At 38.8% G+C, this 23,465-nt stretch overlaps 1 protein-coding gene across 1 annotated transcript in view; it reads right to left on the reverse strand.

The window, feature by feature from the left end:
* Positions 1 to 9,079: 9,079 nt before the first annotated feature.
* Positions 9,080 to 23,465, reverse strand: part of LOC149153136 (putative ABC transporter C family member 15) — a 170,483-nt gene continuing 156,097 nt past the window's right edge. Inside the window, exons 8-11 of the mRNA XM_089439630.1 lie at positions 10,969 to 11,274; positions 10,686 to 10,749; positions 9,727 to 9,966; positions 9,080 to 9,601 (exon numbers count right to left, since the gene is read on the reverse strand). Coding sequence (XP_089295756.1) covers positions 9,471 to 9,601; positions 9,727 to 9,966; positions 10,686 to 10,749; positions 10,969 to 11,274 — 741 coding nt within the window. The 3' untranslated portion in view covers positions 9,080 to 9,470. The remainder of the gene's footprint in view (positions 9,602 to 9,726; positions 9,967 to 10,685; positions 10,750 to 10,968; positions 11,275 to 23,465) is intronic.

Consider the following 23,465-nt stretch of genomic DNA (forward strand, 5'->3'; position numbering starts at 1 on the left):
GCAGTGACCTTACGCCTCTGGGATATTAATGTTCCTGAGATCCTTGTCTTCTTCTTCAGCAGTCACATTGTAGCACTCCAACGCATGGCTTATCTGGGTGGTCCAATCTGGTTGAATCAAATCCAAAGGATCCCACAGGATTTTGTAAATCGTTGTCTTGACCTCCTGCAGCGCTTCATCAATGCACTCGAATCCATCCTCAAAGTTGAATGTCATTAAGAATACCTGTCTCAAAATTTCCCATTCGTATAAGTGTCATGGTGGAGCTCTGTCTCCAAGTACCAGTTCATCGGTATTACATCCAAAGTATGACAGAACAAATGCACCCACTTAGGTTGCAGTTCCTCTCCATAAGCATCGGTCCATTTTTCTAAGTGATCACACGGATCACTCCTCCCATCATATTTTTTTGGCAATCGCACTTCCGAGCGACCAAACCACAATCACATCATTTTTCTATATTCGTGCCACCCATCAAAGTTGTCTTTATGCGTACCCCACCATCTTGCAGGCGTAGCGCGCAGCGCCAAGTCCAAGGCTTGGAAGTGATGCTTCTTAGACACTTCCCTCTCAAATGCATCGAAAAATTTATCAATGTAATTTAAACCATCATAATAAGGCAAACTTCTTACCTCAGATGATACGTAGCGCAACGATTTAGTCATCATATTACAGCGTAGTGTAGACACTTCGTGTAATCGATTTTTCCAATGTTCCAACTCCTCATATGAATCTGATGTGCAGGATCTTTTGTGGTCCCATGCAATACATCCATCAGCTATTGGATTCACCCAATATTGATCTCGCGTTGTTATCTTATAAATCTGGTCCAAATTATTGTCACTTTCATAATCACAAACTAGTTTAGTATAGCGTGGTCCTTCTGCAGGGTCCAAAGATACTATTACGCGAAGCGATTTCCTCTCAAATGACATTGTCCGCTTCTTCAAATTGATCACCCCATTCATGTCAATAGCCCAATTGATCCCAAGGAGCGTGGGGTAGGGATTGTTTTCATCGAAAATCTCTATCACTTCGAAATTAGCCAATGCGCTCGCGCCTTCAATATCTACTATCACTCCATGAAACCTTCCCATGGGGATAGTCTTTTGTTGATTCGCCATTCTCAATTGAATTGGAGACCACTGCAGCGCAAGTCTCCCAATTCTCTCCCATGTCTGCTTAGGCAAAACATTCGCATCTGACCCAAGATCTAGAATAACTTAGTCCATTTCATATTCGCCTATTTGCGCAGTGAGCCTCATCTCACGTCCTGTTCTTGCCTTATGCTTACCAATTTTCCTAACCACAAACGATCCATCAAGAGAATTTTATTTACCAGCACATTTATTGATCAACTCCTATAATCCTTTCATGACCTTGCTATTGCGTAGCAGCTTCATACAGGTCTCTAGAAAGGTAGTAAGCATGGATGGGTCCATTTCTTCAGACAGTTTATCCTGGCTTCTTGAGGTAGAGGCCTCAACGAAGCTTTTCATCGCCTCCATAAAAGTTTCTTTTGCACGCTCCAAATCAAACCCAATCTCCCTTTCTGGAGCTTTGCGGATCCATGCACTTTCTTCTAGCTGTTTTCCCTTATCTTCGCTATTTGTCATACCACTTTGCAGCACAATATTGACAATAGGATCCTCTTCGCGGGGTTCAGCCCTCATCATCTCCAGGTTCTTGGTAGGTTGTTGAGGCTGCGTTCCCTTTTCATGCATATTAGCTATGAGTACAGGGCAGTCTTCGGTCGCGTGGTCAAACTGAGTACAGTATCGGCCCGACAAGCGTGTCGGGTTTTACACTTGTGCGTAGTGTCCTGGTCCTCAAAAATTGTAGTAAATAATTTTCCCCTGACCTCTTGCAGGTCCTCCTCCACCTCAGCCTCGTTTGTGACCCTGATATCCTCCGCACGCTCCCCCAACGCCTTGATCTGGAGGCCGAGTTTCTGTCTGCATTCGATACATAGGCGTTCTATCCATCATCAACTCATAGCTATGGCAGTTGCACTCATCGTGACCTACTGATTTGCAGAAGTTGCAGAAGAGTTGTTACGGTGTCTGTACAAATTTCTGCAGCAAGTGACAATTGTCGGTCACATGTTTTCCAGCTACTTAACAAATAGCACATCACAACACGGGCCCTGCACTTGGCCCGACTTGAGCTTCCGGCCTTAGAGGCATCGCCCCCCCCTCCTGCAACATAATTCGCGAAGACAGGGCAATGGTCTTTATCATGCCCATGACTCTTACATTTCAAACACCAAACTTATTCATGCACCTTTGGCTTAGCCGCTCTATCTTTCTTCAAACTTTGGAATTCTATGCAAATATTTTGCCACTCCGCATGAATCTGCTAAACTCCCAAAGAAACATCTTGAATCGGTATCTCATGCAATCTCATCGCAATCTCCAGTGCTTCAGCGTGGGTCCCAATCTTTTGCTGTGATAAAGTAACCCTTAAATGATGCAAGAGCGAAGCCACAAACCATTCATGGTGCTGCGCATCCGTAAGATTCATGTTAGCTTTGCGGATCTTGCATTTCAATCTCTAATCCAGCTCCTAGGGTGTCTTGCTAGGCTTCATCGTGATTTCCTTAAATCCCACAATTGATTGCGCTTCTAACTTGGGTCTACTAAATTCCTTATTCAGCACAGTCTGAATGTCTTCCAGCGCAACTATCGGGTTATCAGTGCAGTACTTAATGTACCACATTAGTGCGCGTTCTTGTAAAGCAATGACCAACGTTGCTTTCTTCATCTGATCATTTGTAATGTTCTAGGCTTCCCATATAACCTTCGCAACGAACCAAAATTGGTCTAGGTCCTCATTTCCCAAGCCCTTGAAAATGGGCAACTTTACTGAATTCGCCATATTGAACAGCGGCGGAGGTGGTGGCGGTGTGGGCGAAGGTGTATGCCATGGAGGCGAGGATGGAGGTGGTGTGGATGGATGAGGTATTCGTGGGAACCCTTGCCTTATTAACTTGACAACACTCTGCGATGAGGCCTATGCTGCTCCTTCGTCATCACTTAGAGGAGGCCCAATCAACGGGCTATTTTCAGGGCCTATTCTTCCTCTATCCCTAAAGATCTTTCCACTTCGCATAGCTTCAAATATCAAGGTAATCACATTACCCGCTTTCCACATAAGAGAATTTTAATCCAAGTATTCAAAGATCTTAAATACTTACCCCATAGTCCCTTGAAGAAGCATTGCTTTGCTTCATTATAGCTGACCGAGGTATCGAACGCGAACTCTGTCACAAATCCTCCTTTGACGCGATCAAGCCAGTGATCGACAACGCACACGATCTTGTCTTCAGAGGCTTCCAGTCTTCGTACTAGCTCCAGGGTCCACACTATTGGATCGTCAAGTCTCCACCTTCCTTGGCCGTCTGCCAATTTCACTATCCACTCATATAGTTCGATCGGGAAGGAAGAGAATGAAATTTCGTGTATCTCAGTGTACAGATACATGTCTAACCACTATTATTTCATCAATCATGGATTTCTGTTTTCTTACGCTGCGAATTCGTGGATCTTCCTATCCAACCAATCTTCAATTTGCTTCTTAGTTGGATTCCAGTGATATGACATCACACATCTCTTTATGCAGATCTCGGTCCCGAAAACGGAACCATTTGTTGGCTTAGTAGGTCCTGACCCAGGTTCAGAGTTAAGTTTGCCAAACAAATCCCTACACGACTGGCCCTTTTGGCATCAATCCGTGGAGCATTGACTGAAGTCTCACTCAAAGCAGTATGGAGGGATGCTGGAACCAAGTTTCCGCACCCAAAGTTAATTATGATGTCATTTTATGCCCTAAACCTTTCTTTGCGCAGATCGATAAGCCCTTGAGGCTTATCGATATAACTTCCTTTTACCAACCTTTGGACCTTCGCGAAGGTCGACGACTGTCTTTCGTAGACCCTAAACAGGGGAATCAACCACTTACTTGCCTCTGTAATTACCCTTAGTTCTAAATTTACCGAGATCGAATTAAGTGTATGATAACTTTAACATGCATTAAGATATTCTTCGCGTAAGCAGATATTATTACTTGCGTTCTTCTAACAGTGTAAAATATACAGAATCGCGCATCAATACAATATTAAATCATAAGCTCATTATTCATCATAACATAGATGTATTCATTCATAACAGAAGTAAATGGACAAAACACAGATATTTCTAGAATAATCTCTTTATTGATACTTCAGATTTGCTTACAGACTCAAGACAACCTTGCACACTCAGCTGCAGGGGTTTGTGCATTCAGCTGCGGACTCTACTCTAGGCCTCTACGCACACAGCTACAGAGTCTCTCTTCCACTCTAAGACTCTTCGCTTTCCACTTTCAATGACCCATTACATTTGTCATTATCACCTATCAACTATTAACTATCTTAGACTCTCTAAGATTCTCCTTTTTATACAATCCTATGGGCTGCGGACCATGGGTAGGTCTATACAAGCTGACACAACTTACATAAAAGAAGAGAAAATCCATTTATGACATTTTACATCTACGTGTTCCGCGACCACAACTTGCGGAGACTTTTGCCCCAAAATTGACCGCAGAGGACCCTGTCCCAACAGTTTCTAATATTAATTCCTTAAGTTTTGATTCCCTAGGATTTATAATATTAATACGTTGGCTTTATTAGTCCCTTTAAGTTTAAAATATTAATCACTTTTATTTTTAATCCCCTTGGTTTATAACATTGATCCGTTGGGTTTATTAATCCTTTATAATATTAATCTCTTGAGTTTAATATTAATATTAATAATTAATATTATTATTATGACAATTATTTCTATTATTGATTAATTAATTATTAACTAGTTCATTATAGTTAATAATAATTATAATTATAATATAATAATAATAATAATTACTAATATTAATATTAAATTTATATTATTAATTTATTGGTGTATTTCAACCATATTTATTAATGTAAATGTGCATGTAATTTATATATGTTTATTGAACTATATCAACTTCATTTATTAATGTGATTATGCTAATAATACTCTTGCAAAATTGAAATCTCTAATAAATATTTTTTGTTTTAGTAAAATATAAATATTTTACAATAATTTCATTTAAAATTTATTCTTAAAATGTCTAGAAGATAAATTAGGCATCCGTGATTGGAAGAAGTAGAAGACAAGGTTGTAGACCAGATGCAGTCTACAAAGGTACTTATATCAGATTTAGTTGAAAAATTTGATAAGTTACATATATCTAAATCTGAAAAACCAGTGCTTGCTTCCTTCTTGAGAAAAAGGAATATACATATCCAGAATCCTGTCAAGCCAGTTGACAGATTTCCTCATTTATTTCCTAAAGAAAATCCAAAAGAAGCTTCTTAGTCTTTAGCAGAATCTTCAGAAGAAAAGACTAATCCTCCAGAACAAATTTCTATTGCTTCTTTATTCAGAGAACCAGAATCCCAGATACTCCCTATCTATGAGCCTCTAGAAAGCCAGTTCAGCAGATATGCTACTCCTGATTTGAGTGGGAAGGGAAAAGTTCCAAAAACACACACTTTCTTTCCAGACTCTCATAGAGAATGGAATATAGATAATCTAAGTGTGGGTCAAATAAGACAAATGATAGATATGATGTTTACTGAATACAAGCTCATGTGCCTTAGAGGGAAAAATGAAATTGAAGCTTGTAAAACCATCATTCAATGTTTCACTAGAACACTCCTACGATGGTGGGAGATTGAATCATCTCCAACCTTACTTGATAAAATGGAGAAAGAATTGCTTAAGGATGAAGTTGGAGACATTATCCACAATTTTGATGGCACACCACAAAATAATATGATTGGAGCCCTCACCTCCATGATCCTTGAACATTGGTGTGGATCTGAGACAGAGATTGCAGACAAGCATGAAGTTATTTTAATGAACCTTAAGTGCAATAAGATGTCTCAGTATGAAGACTTTCATAGAGATTGGATGCAACGCATCTATGAGGTGAAAGACTCTAAGAATCTCCTTTGGAAACAAGTATACCTTGCAGCCCTTCCTTCTAGATTTGTAGATTTTATCAGACTGCAAGAAGTTTTTCAATTACCATTTGAATCGTATACTTGGGAAGAAATTTATTCCATTATTACTAAAGCTTTGCTCAGTCTGTGTACTAATTCTAAAGTGAATAAATCTTTAGAAAAGCTTTCAAGGTTGCCTGACAGTAAGTCCATTTGTAGCAAATATGGCTTGAACATTGATGATCCTCTTGTCAAAAGAAGAAAAGCCAGAAGAAAGGCAAAGAAAGCAAAGAAACAGACTACCAGAGAAGACAGAAGAAAAAGGAAGGCCCCATCAAGGCCTCGCAAGGGATACTATAAATATGTCCCTAAGACCCATTATTATAAGCCTTCGGACATCCATCTCCATAGCTCTAAACAGGAGAAATGGAATAAATTAACCTGTTGGTTGTGTGGCAAAACTGGCCATACTTCGAATAAATGTCTAATTGGCGAAGAATCAAAGAAAAACATAGGCAAGAAATCTCAGCCTCAAAATGTACAAAGAAAAGCTGTTAAAAAAGAATCTTCCATGTTGTGTATGAAATGTGGTTCAAGAAGCCACAGAACAGATCATTGTCCCAATATTGTAATCAGAGAACAAGCACAACAACAATGGCTTGAAGATTCATCCACTGAATCTTGCAGTTCCTCTTCTTACAATTCATCAGTTGAAGAACTTAATACTCATATTCAGCCATGTTTCTGTTCAGATTCAGATGATTGCCAATGTCATTACTCTACTGACTATGATTCTGATTATTCTAGTGATCCTACAGATAATGAATCACCAGCAATACAACAGAAACAACACAAAGAAAAAGTGCTAATGGCCCAGACTGAAGAAGATGAACTTAAAATTCTTGCACAAATACGTGCTATGGAAGGAGAGATGAAAAACAGACTTCTTGAAGCCTTTCTTGATCAGTTACACTCTTCAAGTTCTTCCAAAGGCAGCTCAAAGAAGCCGCTTTTTGTGGATGCCTCCTATGAGCGAAATACAAAATATTTTCAACGACATCAGCAGCAGGACAAAGTTCGCTCACTCACTTTGGGGGAGGTAAGTAGAGAAATTCACTATCTCAAAAAAGAAATCTCTACTCTAAAGTCCCAAGTAGAACAGCTAGAGAAAGGAAAACAACCTCTAGCACAAAATACTTCTGCATACACTTGGCATGATGCACCAGTTTCCAGTGAGTCAAAAGTTGAAATTTTTGAGGGAAAAAGAGATCTTGCATCAGGTTTTAAAGAAATGAGAATTCTAGCAATAGAATACCAACAACATCATGTTCTTGTAGACATCTGTATACAAAATGAAATGTTTTCTTTAACTGCACTGATAGATTCAGGTGCAGATGTAAATATTCTAAATACTAAAGTCATTCCAGCCAAGTACTGGGTTTCAGCAAATCGAAAAGTCATAGGGTTGGGAAACAAGACACTCAAATACGAAGTCCCTAAGGCTTCCTTATGCTTTGACCGACATTGCATAAAGCTGAAGTTTGCAGTAGCAGACATTCCTGTTGACTGTATATTAGGAAATGTCTTCTTAGTTGCTGTAGAGCCCCATGGATCAATCAGATTTAAAGGAAATAGAGCTGGATACTTTATCATTGTTCCTACATCAGATGGCAACTCCAAAAGGATTGAAATGCCATGTGTCAAATCCCAGGGTATCCACCATGGTCCAAGCAGTGAAAGAATTGGACAAGACAAAGTCAAAATTAATAGACCTCAAAGATCTAAAATCTACTATTCAGGTAGAAGAAGAACTGAAAAATCGTTTAAATCAGAAAAAGGTTTCTGACCTCAGAAGAAAAATTGAAGAAGAATGTTGCTTTGAGGAACCAAATGCTTTCTGGCATAGGAAGCAGCATTCTGTTGAATTGCCATACAAATCAGAGTATGTAAGAAAACCCTGTAAAAGCAGGGCTATTCCTATGAACAAAGAATATAGAGAATTGTGTGAAAAAGAAATCAGACAATTGCTGGATAAGAAGTTAATTAGAGAATCTGACAGCCCTTGGAATTGTTATGGTTTCTATGTGAATAAAAGATCTAAACAGATTAGAGGTATTCCCAGACTGGTCATAAACTACAAACCTCTCAATTTTGTTTTAGCAGATAACACTTATCCTATACCACATAAAGGAGATCTTCTAAGTAGAATTGCTGGAGCAAAGATCTTTTCCAAATTTGATCTTAAATCAGGATTCTGGCAAGTCGCCATTGCAGAAGAGGATAAGTTTAAAACAACATTCAGCATACCAGCAGGACACTATGAATGGAACGTCATGCCTTTTGGATTGAAACATGCTCCATCAAAGTTTCAAAAAGTCATGGACTCTATTTTCAAACCTTATTTTGACTGGTTGCTTGTGTACATAGATGATATTCTTATTTTTTCTAAGAATGTACATGACCACTTTAAACATATACAGACTTTTATACAGGTTGTCAAGAGGAATGGCCTAGTCCTAAGCAAGAAGAAGATTGAATTGTTTCAAACTTCTATTAAATTCCTTGGTCATACTATTCAAAAAGGCCAAATAACTCTACAAAAGCATGCCTTGGAATTTGCAGACAAGTTTCCAGATAAAATTACTGACAAAACCCAGCTTCAGAGATTTCTTGGTTGTTTGAACTACGTCAACAATTTTTACCAGGACTATGCTAAGGACCGGAGCCTACTTAACCAAAGGCTAAAGAAAGATCCTTCACCTTGGACAGATGAGCATACAAATGCAGTTAGAAACATAAAAGCCAAGGTAAAGTTACTCCCTATATTATATATTGCTGATGACAATGCTTCTAAAATAGTTCACTTGACATATGTGAGCGGACATGTTTTGGAATATTTACATTAAATCTTTTTGATAAATCTGGTGTTGAAGAACTCCTTTTTGTAATTAATTTCGAAAAATTTTAACTTCGTTATTTTAAGACGAATTAGGGCCAAAGGACTTCTGTTCTTAACTTCTACATTTTTAAGCAAATTCAAAATGAAAGTATGAAAACAACGCTGTATTAAATTTCGCTCGTTCATCCGTAACCATAAGACTGCGTACACACAAAGAAAGCATTTGAGCTGTAGCGTTGCCATACTTTGTATGGATTCGACAAAAGTTTGTATCATATAAAATTATGCAGTCAGAATTTTTGTCAAAGTTTTCCTTGCATATAAAACAAAATGCTAATCGAACCTGATCTAAACCGAAGGACAATGTGATGCAATCACTGAATCCAACATGGATTTCATGGAAACTTCCAATCAACCAAACTCAGCATTTGCAGCTATGAGTCTTGATTTTCTATAGTTTGTGGACATGGGTTTTGCTGATTTTTTTCCCTGGGATTATCTCAATTCCATTCTCTGGAATGCTTTGACAAGCTATATATGGAGAGAGAGAGTCGACATTTAATCGCTGTTTGAGGGCGTTAATATAGAGGCGCTGCTTGATCTCCTAGAATACTCCTGAATGAACTTGGAAAAGGCAGAGTTTTTGTTCTCCAGCAACTTCAATGGGGTATCATATTCTAGAATCCTTCCTGTTGAAGTAACGAATAACCATTAGCTGCAACAGATCTTGATCAGAGCCATGAGGCCTGGCCTAGATCAATTGGGTATTGAAACAAATAGCATATAAGCCCATGAAACAAATATATAAGACTACCTTCGCTGAGTACTAGAACCAGATCGCTGTCAATTACAGAATGGATTCTGTGAGCCACGGTGATAACAGTGCAATTTGCAAACTCTGCACGAATTATACGCTGTATAGCACCGTCGGTTGCAGTGTCCACAGAGGCTGTAGCTTCGTCAAGCACTAGGATGCGACTTCGTTTGAGCAGGGCTCGTCCCAGGCACACCAGCTGCCGTTGGCCAACACTCCAGTTTTCTCCATTTTCAACCACTACATTCAATAAACACTAGGAATTTTGTAAGCATTGTAGAGATATTATGTTGTACCCTGGCTGGCTTACCCAATTTTTTTTATGTATATAGTTATTTGGATTTTTCAGAGGCTGCATTGGTCTGATGTGTCAAGTTAAAATGGATTTTTAACAGTTTTATCTTACTAGCCCACATGGTAAATAAGTGGATTTGAATCTCAAACGAGACTTCATATCACTGCCATTGCCAATTGAGCTCTGCCCCCTGGGGACAATGTGCTTTTAACGGTGTTATTCTACTAGTCAATACCCATTTAAACTAGGATTTGATATACACTTCAAGGTTGGGATGTAGAGGTTGCAATTGCATTACTCTATTTACACAAATGGTTGACGAAACAAATATTGGAACTGCAGATATGCATCCTTCAGCTTCGCAACCTCAAGCTGCGCATCGGAGTGGGTTTAGATTAGTGTCCAGATTCGGTGCATGCAATGCACCATCTAAATTCAATGTGCTGTTAGCCAGTCACAGAAAGAGTTGAAGGATCTCTACACCCTTAGCCGGGACCTCACTTTTTATCTGTGCAACAATCTAGGACGTTTGTTATGATTCCCCTTGATACATTGGAATTATCTGTTGAGAATCAACAGTACTTGCCACAGTGTACAATATAGATTAGCAGATATCCTGAATTTGATCCAAACATTCTTGAGCATGTAAAATGATGCAAGATACCTGTTGAATTTAGTTTTCCTTCCTTTGCCCGTATTATCTGTCCCAGTTGGCATTTATCTAAAGCCTGAGAAAGCATTGGCAAGCAAACAAGCTACGTGTTAAACATCTTTCAGTAACGGCTTTCTTTTGTTACAAAATATACCCAATGCTTCATGGCAGCTTATCACCTAGAACTACTGGGAAAACAATAACATATCCTTACAAAAAGGTGGTTTTCATAAAATGCTTATAAACGACAGCTAAGATTCAATTCAAATGAGTGCTTGGGGTTGGGAATGCTTACCTGCCAGATCTCAAGATCCGAGTGTTCTTCAAGTGGATCAAGATTAGCTCGCATTGTTCCTTCAAACATTGCCGGTTCTTGAGGGATGATGCTTAATTTGGATCTGATGTCATGTAGTCCTATTGAGCAGATATCCAGGCCATCGATAGTAATCTTTCCTTCTGTTGGCTCTACAAGCCTAAAGAGAGCTTGAATGAGAGTAGATTTGCCACCTCCTGTGCGCCCAACAACTCCAATCTTTTGTCTTCCAGGGAATGTGCATGTGAGTTTTTTCAACACAAATGGTAAGTGTTTGTCATAGCGGACCTGAGAGCCCCCAAAACAGTGTTAAATTTCAAGTGCACGGGACTGGATGCAAAAACAGGTATGACTTCTTATCGAGTATTACATGCATGCAGTGCTTATTTGAAGTTCTTTAATGGACGTTATCTAGAAAGCTATTTTACCCTGGTCCCTGTGACACATTCCAGAATCTGCATAGAAGAAAGTCTTTAATATTTATATCTACATATGCTAAATTCTTATATCTATTTATTCATTCATTTTGCATGATGCATCTATGCATTTCTATTGTGACTGAAAGTAGGATGCTAAGAATTTTGTGGCTAGTTTGCTAGTCATGGGGACTTTGTGTTAGAACTCATAGGTATATTGCAGAAGAATACAACAGATACAAGCAGAGTTGGTGGTGTTAAGAAACGCTGTCATAGCATTAACACAGAACATATCAACATAGCATAAATATTGTCATGATACTTCAACATATAGATTGGTCCAAGTGATCATCTATTTTTACTTGAGCATGTAACCAATCTCCCTTAAACTAGTTTTGATTTGTTCAACTTTGATCGCCCACAACAACCGCAAAGCAGTTAGACAATCTGGATTTCCTAGCTCATTTTGCATCCAGTCAGTGACAGTGGACTTAGTTGGGACCACTTTAGTCGGCTTGATCCACCCAATCAAAATCTGGCAGTGAGTCAGTCCACTGCTCAGTGGATCCACCAATTGACAGCAAAATACACCAACTGACATCCAAGAATTGTGTTTAATCACAAATTTCAACACCCTCTGCAACACAACTTCTTTGACGATTTAGGTGGTGGCATTATCTCAACACCTTCACTTAATGACAGATTCCTGGAGTCCGATCATAGACTGGAGCCTAACGAACTTCTGTTTTGTCATTGATTTCATAAAAATAACAGTTATCTGATCATTAGTGCTGCAATAAACAATAATTATTACATTCTCTTGTTCCAACCATTTGAGGTAATGTGCATGAAACTTAGCATACTTAATCTTGCTATGTACAATGAGTCTTTGTGTCACTTGTGTTGTACTCTTATTGAGACAATACACTGCAGTCATTTCCTTACAAGGAAACCCAAGCTCTCCCATCAAGTGGTGAATCCAAACTGCATCAGTTCCAACTTCCAACATTTACTGTTTGTTTGTATTCAGCTTTAGCAATCAACAAGGAAACAACTTGTGTCTTTTACATCACTAAACAATCAAACCAGATCTGAGATGAAACACGTATCCAGAAGTCGACTTTCGGTCGTCTCCATTACCAGCCCAATCAGAATTTGTATGACTGACCAACTGATTTAAATTTTGTCTGAAATACTTAATGTGAAATTGATATTTACCTTTTTACATGACCAAACAATCGGACTAGATCTGAGATGATTAAAAGTTTGGCTGGAATTGTAATGCCAAGCTGATATGTACCTTTGATATAGTGAACAGTTCCCTTTGCAGCCTTCAGATGGCCCTCCTTCAAATCATGCATGAACCTAGAGATCATTTAACATCAAAGGCAATATCAAGTCCAGTATGAATTAAATTAATAAGACTGCCAAGATGTTGGCTGTACACAGCAGTGTCAACTTTTGGAGAACTGCATTCCTTAGTCAGTGTAATTCTCGACCGAAATGAGGTAGAACAAGGCTTACATTCAGAGCATAGTTTGGTTGCGAAACAAAGATACCATCATCCAACCACATCACTTGGATGCTAAGAAAGAAATGCAAAAGGCCTTAGTTGGTCATTTCAAAGTTATCTTTCAGTTTTGGTTTTAGACCAAAAATTGAGTCACCATTATTATTTCAAGTAATTATCAAATCTTCCACATAAATCACGATCAATAGAACTACATCCTTTACATGAAGCAAATAAATATTGTGATTTGATTCACAATGGTTGAACCATGTCCAAGAAAGAAGTGATCACTTTTCTTATACCATTCCCCAGGCTTTCATTTTCAAGCCATAAAAGGACAGTTTCAGTTTGCAGACAAGATTGCCATTCTGCATGAAAATAGGTGGGTTCGCCGTATAGATCTCCTCATTAAGATCCCCATTAAGAAGACTCTCTTCATGTCCATTTGATGTAGCTTTCAACCAAAATTTGTAGCTAGAGCAAGATCAATTTAGACATAATTCATCTTGGCCACATGAGTAAAAGTTTGTGTAGTCAATACTTTCTTCTTGAGAGAAACCCTTTATGTTGCGATTTGTAGCTTGGGAGGTACTCCGTACCCTAGGACGTTTTGGAGGAATGGGCACACAAGTATGGCTTGTGGGCTTAGAACCCAAGCATGTGGGCTTTGAAGTTTGAACCCAAGCTTGGGCTTTTGTACCCAAGGTGTTGGGGCAAAAACCATGAGGAAAATTTAATATGTGAGTGATGGAGATGATAGAGGACCCCGAGAGGAACCGGAGGCATTGAAAATCATCGAAATCCAAGGTCTACAAAGCAAGATATGAATTTTTGAAGTTATGGTGTGGGCATTGTGGCACAAAGGTCGGCCTAGCTGTTAGGAGGCCATATGACAGTTGTACAAGCCCAAATGGTTAGTTCCTTGGAGCCACATGAGTTAGTATAAAAAGAGCTCATGTGTGGAGACATTTGATCACATCAAAGAGCATCGAATTCTCAAGTAAGATTTTTGTTTTGGCCGCAGGAAGGGAAGGACTCCAAGCAAAGGTGAGGAGGAGTAGGTGGCATCTCTTCTAGACTGTCTTGGAGATCCGAGTTGCACAGGCAGGAGGCTGAAGTCTGGTAGGGCAAATCTGAGCAGAAATAAGGAAGGTTTTCACTATGGATAGGCCGAGTTTTTCTTGTGTCAAGTGCAGGCAGGAGCAAGGACTGTTTTGGGAGCCGAGTTGCATTGTAGGTTTCCCACAATAGGGTCGAGTGTCCTTGTGACATTTGTGCAAGTAGGAAGGGAAATTGTGAAGGTCTTCATGTGTTTTTGCAGATGGAAGATATGCCCTAGACAGGGCTGAGCAAGTGCAGATAGAGGCCGAAGTTATTAGGTGAAGCCTGGGCAGTTTTTATGGTGTGTCAAGTGTGGAACAAACCTCAAAAGGGAAGGCTGCATTTCTGGTTTACTTGAGCAGAAGGATCGTAGTCTTTTACCTTCCTAGATCAGGGAGTCGAGAGGCCTAATTGGGGTGTAGTTTACCTTTAGAAGGCAGCAAGGGAAGGCGAGATTATGATTGAGGTTTACCATAGTTGAGTAGAAGTGTTTGGAAGAATAAGGATAGGGTTGTTAAGCATTATTGGAAGCCCTAACCAGGAGTAGAAACCTACAATAGTACCACACTAGCCCTAGAGGTATGTTTTGAAGTTCGTTTGCTAGGTGGATGTAGTCCAGGATGGACAGTTGATTGGTTGTTTTGGTATTGGGCATTTGAGATCTGTTGGAGGGTAGCGTGAAAGTGCCCAAGTTGGAGTCCTATGAGCAACACTTTGATGGACAAAAGTAGTTGCTAGAGTGGCAGTTGTTGAACATCTTAAGCCTGTTTGGGAGGGCAACATGTAGGTGTTCAAGTGAGCCCTAAGTACAAGACAAAGAAGGACTTATGGACTACTAGAATGATCCAGGTGGATGTTGGTGGCCACCCGCCTATTCCACTTGGATCCCCACGACAACCTCTTTCAGTTTTTCAGTTTCCTTAATTGTAGCACAATTTACTATTTTTAGCAATTTTTCGGGTCCTGAACTTCTGGAGCCGTTTTGAGGCCCTAAATGACGTTTTTTTGGTTGTAGTCCTCTGAGAGAACTTTCCAACAAGAAACATAAACTTTTAACTTAGTCGAACAGATCCCTAGATCAACTCTGCATTCCTCAACACTTGAGTCTATGGACTAAAGTTCTCCTGAAGCCATTTCCACTCGTCTGAAATCGTTTTGCTTGCAGGCTACCAACCACATCTATTCAATGCATATGATGAAATGAAAATATCAATCACACCACCAGTATCAAATAAGATTTTGAGTTTTATGTCGTTAATAATACCCGAGGATTCTACTATAGTGCACTGATGTGCTTCTTGGTTGTTGTTGACTACTGCATGGATTCTATGATTGCCTTGGGTATTTGATGATGGTTCTTTTCCTGCTCTATGCATTACATTTGACGAGGCTTCCGAAAAATCACGCTGAAAGTGCAGTCCTCCACATCCCCAACAATTAACCTCGGATGGTCCCCTTGAGTTCGTATTGTAAGTTTCTAGAGAAGGAACTTCGTCCTCCTGTGCTACTTCCTCTCACGTTTCTTCCTCTATTAGCAGTTCCTCGAGATTTCCATGGACTTGTGTTTGATGATTCAATAGCTATAGTATTAACTATCATGGGAGCTTTTGCTCCTACTCCTCTTGGAGTGAATCTATTACCATAAGGAGGTGGCCGCGAGCTACTTCCCCTGACTAAGTTTCGGGGAGTCTTTCCTGGAAATCTTGGCTGTGACGGTTTTGTCGGCCTGATATCCCTTTTTATCCCCAGATGCTCCTCTGCATAACGGCCACATTCAACTGCCTCGACTACTGATGATGGATTCCACATCCTAACCATGGCCCTGATTCGAGGATTTAATCCATATATGAAGCGCTCAACTTGACGTTCGTCAGTATCTAGATAATGAATATATTTCACAATCTCCATAAACCTTATCTCATATTCCTCCACTGTTTTGTTACCTTGGACTAGCGTATGAAAGGACCCAACTTGCTGCTCTTGAAAGTAAGGTGGCAAGTATTTAGAGCGGAATCTTTCCTCAAATAACTCTCAGGGAACATTATCTGCTGTGAGGTGTAATTGTTTTTCCAAATTTCCCCTTCAAATCAAGGCACTTTCCTTTCACTGAAAGATGACAATCTTTGTCTTGGAGGTAGAAGAGTACTCTCTTAGCGCAAAACATTTGTTCATTCCTTCTAGCCATGCTTCGGCACATTCTCTAGCTCGTCCTCCTGAAAATTCTGGGAGTTTGATCTTTTGCAGCTCCCTAGAAATATCTTCCTTCAGTTGTCTATAATCAAACCCTTGGGCTCCCCTGGGTTTCTTTCCTCAAGTTGAGGTTGCTCTTCCTTGGTATTAGCTATTGGCAACCCTTTTAATGTTTCCAAGATGGCTTCCAATGAGTGCATTATAACGGTTAACTCAGGTGCTGAAGCGGTTGGCATTGATGATGGTCTCGGTGGTGGTGATGGCGATGGCGATGACGATGGTGGTGGCGTTAGCAATGGCAATGCTACCCGGCGTCCGCGTCGGCGTCATTGATATGTATTTACCATCACAACTTTTCCTAGACATATAATAAGATTATAAAAATTTGAGGTATAATTTAGATTTAATATATATAATTTCGTAAATTCAAGCTCACATACGGGTATAGTTTTTCTTTTTTTGCAATTTTTACCTGCAGGCATGTCTTACTGGTATCGAGGTCAAGGGAGGTGGCGTCGCTACCTCCTTGTCCTAATGCATGGTGTGCTATCCTGATGCGTAATAATTCTTGGCAAAATGCATGGGTCTTCAAAGACCATAGTATCACTTTGTAATATTTTCCTATCATTTTCTAGTCCTAAATGTGGTTATGGACACATCCTTAAAACCTGGTAAAACAAGTGCCAATAATCAAATATTTATAGTAACCATATTTTTAATTAATTATATCTTATCTTATCTTATCTTACAAAATATTTATTTTTGAATTTTCAAATCTCAAATATTCCTAATTGTAAGATCTATATATAAGTAAATTTATTATTATTATTATTAATTTTTATTAGTAAAAAAATTAAACGTTCTAGTTGATAAACAAATGAATTTTCCTGATGTGCCACCCTATCGAGGATTATTAAGTTTAATCCTTTTTATAAGCTTTAAAAAAAGATAAAAAATAAAATAAAACATATACGCATTGTTTTCAACATCAATTTCAATAAATAAAATATTAAAATATGAAAAATAATCTACATATTACATCTAAATCAAAATCCAAACTTAAACTAAAATATTATTAAGGAAACTTATGAAAAATAACATTATTTAGATATTGAAAACATACATTTTCTTAAAATCGTCTTACTATATAAACTTGTATGTGGGTAGAGACATGATGAAGCAAAATAACAAATGGTTTAGTAAATGGGGTATTTGCTTGAACACATATCCCATAAACAACAAAGAGAGAAAAGCTTTTGTTATGGAAAAGTTCCACAAGCGTACTTGGGATAAGGAGCTAGGAAGAAAGAAAAATTACTATATTGAAGTGTTTAATCCCACTCATAATCATCAACCAAAAGCATACATAGAGGCCAATATCTTTTGGAGAGCCAAAATTCTTATTGCTCAGTTAAGGACTAATTCTCATCAACTCCATTGTGAAACATGGCGCTGGAAAAGGCCAAAGGAAGTGTGGGAGGAAAGAGTATGCATTTTTTGTTCTTCCAGAAAAGTGGAAACAGAAAAACATTTCATTTTAGAATGTGAGGCCTTCAAAGACAATAGGGAAAGTTATGCAGATATGTTGGCAGCTAGCTCTTGGGATAATCTATTTAGCGAGGTGTTTGTCGAGAAGCTGGGAGAATTTATTTTGAAGCTTCACAGGAAAAGGGCCGAATACATCAAGTAGATGAAGAAACAATTTGTCCCATAAACTATCTTTAACTTTGTGAACGTTAAAATAATTTATTCTTCTTCTATAAAACGAAAACACAAAATTCTTTCAGATTTCCAAAAGGACCGACTAATATCAATATATAATAAAAAGCTATTAAATTATTTCCATGAGGAACGAACACCATTGTCAATATTGAGAGAAATGGGATACTTCATAGAAAGAAGAGATGTTCCCATATTCACACCATGCAGCGACATGATGTATGGGGATGATGTATTAGTATTCCTAAATGAAACTATAGGAAATGGAAGTCACTCTGGCCAGGGATAAAGAACAAATGATATGGTAGAATGTGCTAACCCTGCAAATTAAGGAGGTTTGCGAAGAAATTGACGGCTCAGATTAATGGTCGGGTACTCTGATCCGATGGTCAAGGTTAGCTCATTGCTTTAAGCGGGTAGTGTCCGTCTTCTGACAAACACATCAGCTGTGCTTTTCTATAGCACACTATCTTGACAAAATGTCTATTTATAGGCCCGATGGGTAGAAAGACGCCCGATTTAAATGAATTACAAGATATTTTATTATATATAATTTTTTTATATTGGGCACACAAGGGACCGATACATCGAGAGATGAGCTTATGTTCTACTTACAGACAACTTAATTGTTGTGTATCGCCACATAACTCTGACTGCCCTGTTTTCCTTTTAAGCAATTGACAATTCTCTGTTCTGCTATCCTAAGCTTGTGACGACAGTATGATAGAAAATTTGCTTGGAACCGACCCTGATTTTGTACTGGATCTAAAGGTAGCCGCAAACCTAAAATTTAACTAGGCTTTTAAGTTTTTACAGTGTATTCGAGCCCCTAAAGACATATACGTAATTCAGAATTTGTTTTATGAGTCATGAAGAGGGCTCTCAACCTCTGTTATTGATACCAAAAGCATGTTTGTTTCGAATTTTAAGCGATAGAGGACATGTCTAATATTTGTTACATTAATTGAATCCAGTCAATCCCTTCTGAGACTCCGACACAGAGAATATGTGCTCCAGGATTATAAAGGCCAACTTACAGAGAGCTCTGTTAAATTATTTATCTTAATTGCATTATATAAAGTTTGCCCAATTCTATTGGCAAGGTCCGAGAGATGAACCTGGCTCTAATACCAATGTGTTTCTATTGGCAAGGTCGGAGAGATGAACCTGGCTCTAATACCAATGTGTAAGGGTTCTAAATTTGAAAAATTAGGAAATTATTTCGGAGAGATGAACCTGGCTCTAATACCAATGTGTAAGGGTTCTAAATTTGAAAAATTAGGAAATTATTTCTAAATATTGTATAGAGTGAAATTTTGGACCAAAACTTATTAACTAAATTCATTATAAATACCTGATTATAAATACCTGATTTTTAATTTGATGTCGATCCCACGCTGTTCTCGCTCCAATTTCACTCTTGTTACCAAATAACCAAAACCTCCCTGCCCAACGAAGTACAATCCTTGGTACCAATTCCAAAATAATTCGCAATTCGCAATTGAATTACTCTGGCCCAGTGCTCACAAATTTCAAAAACAATTGTTTAAATCTCCAATTTTCAATTCCAATCTCTCAGCTCACTATTTTAATCTTAAGTTCAAAATTTCCCTCTCTATTCTCCCTCCTCGTTCTCTGTGTACATGGATAAATAAGACTTCTTTAGGCGGCGGTCTCCGTCTCATCCATCGCCCTCCCCATATTTTTATTTGTTTAGTCATATATTTACGTGTAACCTCCAAGTGATTATTCATATATGTGATTATATATTTAGAAGGTGGTTGTTATGTTAAATATATAACTTTAACTTTTAAATTTTTAATTATATTATTTAAATACAATGAATAGTTATACCTAGGTATATTATCAAGTGTTTGTTACATTAAATAATTATTTTTAACTTTTAACATTTTAATTATAATATTTAAATTAAAATGAATATTTATACATATTTACATTAACAAGATTGGAAGTGTAAATTTTATTTAATAACTTTATAATTACAAAAATCTTTTAATATGTATATTTTGAGAGTGTTGAATTTTAAGCAATATTTTCCTTTTTAATGATTTTAGGTACTTAATCCCTTTATCCTTCATTTAAACATCTTTCATAATTATTTAATAAGTATACTAGCGTAAGACATGCGATGTATGCATATGTAGCTATCATATGCATATATCGTATGTTTACTAATACCTTTTTGCTTATAAATTCAAAATGGATTATTACAAGCTGGATATATATTTCCATCTCAGTAGGATGACAGAGATAGAGGCCATCAAGATGGCTACTCTACACTTGGAGGGTGCAACAAACGATTGGTGGTTCCATGGGCTGACTACACTTGGGCATGCAAATGTAACTTTGTATGAGGACTTCACATGGAGGGTGATAGAGCGCTTTGATCGGAAGGACCCAGAGGCCCACTTTAGAGAGCTCACGTAGCTTAAACAGACCGACAGCCCTGAGCAGTACATTTCAGAGTTTTTGAGGGTATCTATGATGGTGCCGGATTTGTCCAAAGACAGGAGGGTTTACACTTCCATTGAGGAGTTGCTTGAACCTTTACGCAGGTTAGTGAGTTTCGCAGACCAATCACACTGCTGGAGGCTGTGACTTACACACGAGATTTGTAGGATGCAATCTTGAAGACTAGAGCACCGATCCCACCATGAGCTCCTTTCCCTCCTAGGGGCCGTGACACCAGGGCTCCACCACAGAGAGCTAACCAGGGGCGTGGGCAGTTGGATGAGGAGACCAGGAGAGACCTTAGACAGAGGAAGTTATGCTTCACCTGTCAGGAACGTTGGGCATCAGGTCACAGATGCACAACGGGCAAGGCCCATTACATTGAGGTCTTCTCTGACAGTGACCAGGAGGATGATGTGGGGTTGGAGGTAGATGGGGGTGATGATGAGAAACAGGCAACAAGGGGACCACCTCCACCACCACCACCTGAGGGAGCACCTTTCACACCAGCTGGAGGAGTGCTTGCTTCATTGCATGGGGTTCATAAATTTTTTACCTTGAGGATCAAAGGCACAATGCAAGGGCAGCTGGTCTCGGTTTTAGTAGACAGTGGGACCACCCACAATTTCATTCATGCATAGATGGTTCAGAGGCGTGGTATCACTACCGATGAGTTTGAGGGATTTTATGTTCCTACGTCAGGGGATAGAACTATGCAGTGTACTCGATATGTACTTGCTTTGACGGTGACCATGGGGAACTACTCAATGACCGACCATTTCTTTGTGATGGATGTACCGGACACCAATGTGGTAATGTGCAAAGATGGAGAAACTTGCCTGATGAGGATGCCACTTGGGAGGGAGAGCAAATACTTCAACATCCATCTTTGCAAATGCTTGGGGACAAGCAACATTCAGGAGAGGAGGACTGTGATATTCTCACTTAGCAATTATTGCTAACTGAGAATATAATTTTTGTACCATTTTGACAATTTTGGGCTCTAACTTAGGAGAAATGGGTTGGAGGACCCCATTTCCAATTTTTATTTGATGGAGGCACTCACACTATGGAAAAAGGACAGAATCGAACTCTTAGTGGAATGTGGGGGCTACCAAGAAGGAAATACGCTCCACTTAGGCAATTCAAGCTACTTGGGGAGGAAGGGAGTTCGATGATGGGACCCACATGGAGGCGACAACCAAGGTTAAATAAAAGGGGCTCGCTTTAGTTTGGGGCTTTTGACAAATTGACAATTTCTTGTACTTAGCACGCTTGAGCTGCTTAGCCAAGTCTGCATCTGAGATTCTCGAGCAAGATTCTCACCCCTTGCTTCGGTGGACTATGAGTGCCAGCCCAAGGAGGATAATTGATTGTCCCTTGTGAGCATTTTCAGCATCAGTTCAGGCATTTCGTGTGAATTTCGTGGCAGCTTCTAGCAAACAATAGGGAGGTATGACTTGCTAGTTGAGGGCAACGAAGTTCAGGATTTTGTCTGAGGATATTGGGGAATATTTGCAGTGATATTTGCTGGAGATTTTTGGGGAGGAACAACGTAAACCTCGGAGGGAGTCCTTACTATAGCATTGTGGCATTTTGGTGACTGTGTTGGCCGACGCAAAGGACAAATTTTGGGCAAATGTGGGAGTTAGAGAGTGAGATTGAAAAATTGGGTTGAGCAGAGGATTTGAGGAATTCATCCGAAGAGGTAAAGACTAGCATTTTGGGAGTGACTGGAGGGTTGTTGCAGTGAATCTCTAGGAAAGCCGCATTTTCCAGCCAGTGAGGAAGGTGTGGTATTTGGGGGTCATTTTCGGATGTTAGAACTAGACCAAACCCTTTTTGGGTTTTGTCGGGTCTATTGAGAGGAGCCCGAGGCTAATTTTGCAGAATTTTCTGAGCAACAGAGGAGGGTCTTCAATAGTTAACTTTCCAGTAGACATACCAGTTCTCTAGGGCAGCGCATGGCATATTTGGGGCAACACATTCCCACATATGGGCATTGTATTTTCTGGCCTGGGGCTTGTCTAGCTTTCCATTGTGGCAAGCCCAGGTGCACTCTTTCCATACCCATTGTACCATTGCTCCATATATTAAATAAAATGGCTCAGTTGGATGGTGTTTTTGGAGATTTTCTGGGTGTTTACTTACATTTCTGAATTTCGTGTGTCTATATCAATTTTTGCTTTGTTTATCATTGTGTTTACTAAGTAGGAATATTACAAGTGTATGCAACTTCAAAAAATTGAATTTTGTTTCAGCTTCAATTCCCTGATTCAAACTTTGGTTGGATTATTGTTTCTAATTGCCTACTTTTTTATTTAATGAGCTCTAGTTAAAAGTTAAAACTTATGGTGAAATCTTGATTCAACCTTGTTGAAATTGAAATTGAAATTGTAATAATCTCTTCGAACGATCAAAATAGTTGTGATTTGCACAAATAGACAGTTTTGAAAATATGTTGCTTTAACCTAGGGATTGTTAGATGCGTGACTCAAGAAAACAATATAACCAAAGATAAACATAAGCATTGACAATGTAAAATGGGAATAGTAAAGATATAGAAAATCAAATTAATATTTATTGGTATCGCAAAAGAAGATCAAGTTTTGATATGTACTTTGCAGAACCTAGAGAAGCTGGATCTAAAGGAGTTAGTCATGATCAACTTGTGAGTAATTTAGAACTTGCGGATACACTTAATATAGTCATATGCATTTTTAAGCAATGTCACTAGTGAAGGAGGATATACCGCTTCAACAAAGTTAAAAGTTGAACTTGTATTTAAGCTCTTAAAAGGTAAAGATGACTCCTCCAACAACGGGTCACAAAGACTCCTCCAACAACACTGATCGAATGAAAAATAACCAAGGCAAGAATTGGGATAGGTTAAGTCACTTGGCATTAAAGGTTAAGGCAGATAGGTTAAAACTTAAACCTTAAACACAAAAATAATTGCATTCGCGACGCTTTTTGACATTTTAAGGGTGGATCCGTTTTCAGAAATCCAGAAACAGATCCAAAAAAATTTAAAAACCTTGGAACTCTATCCAATTCCAGATCTAACATTT

The sequence above is a fragment of the Pinus tabuliformis genome, chromosome 9 (assembly GCF_031772625.1).
Source record: "Pinus tabuliformis cultivar Carrire ecotype Pingquan chromosome 9, CPIR1, whole genome shotgun sequence".
Classification (NCBI taxonomy): Eukaryota; Viridiplantae; Streptophyta; class Pinopsida; order Pinales; family Pinaceae; genus Pinus; species Pinus tabuliformis.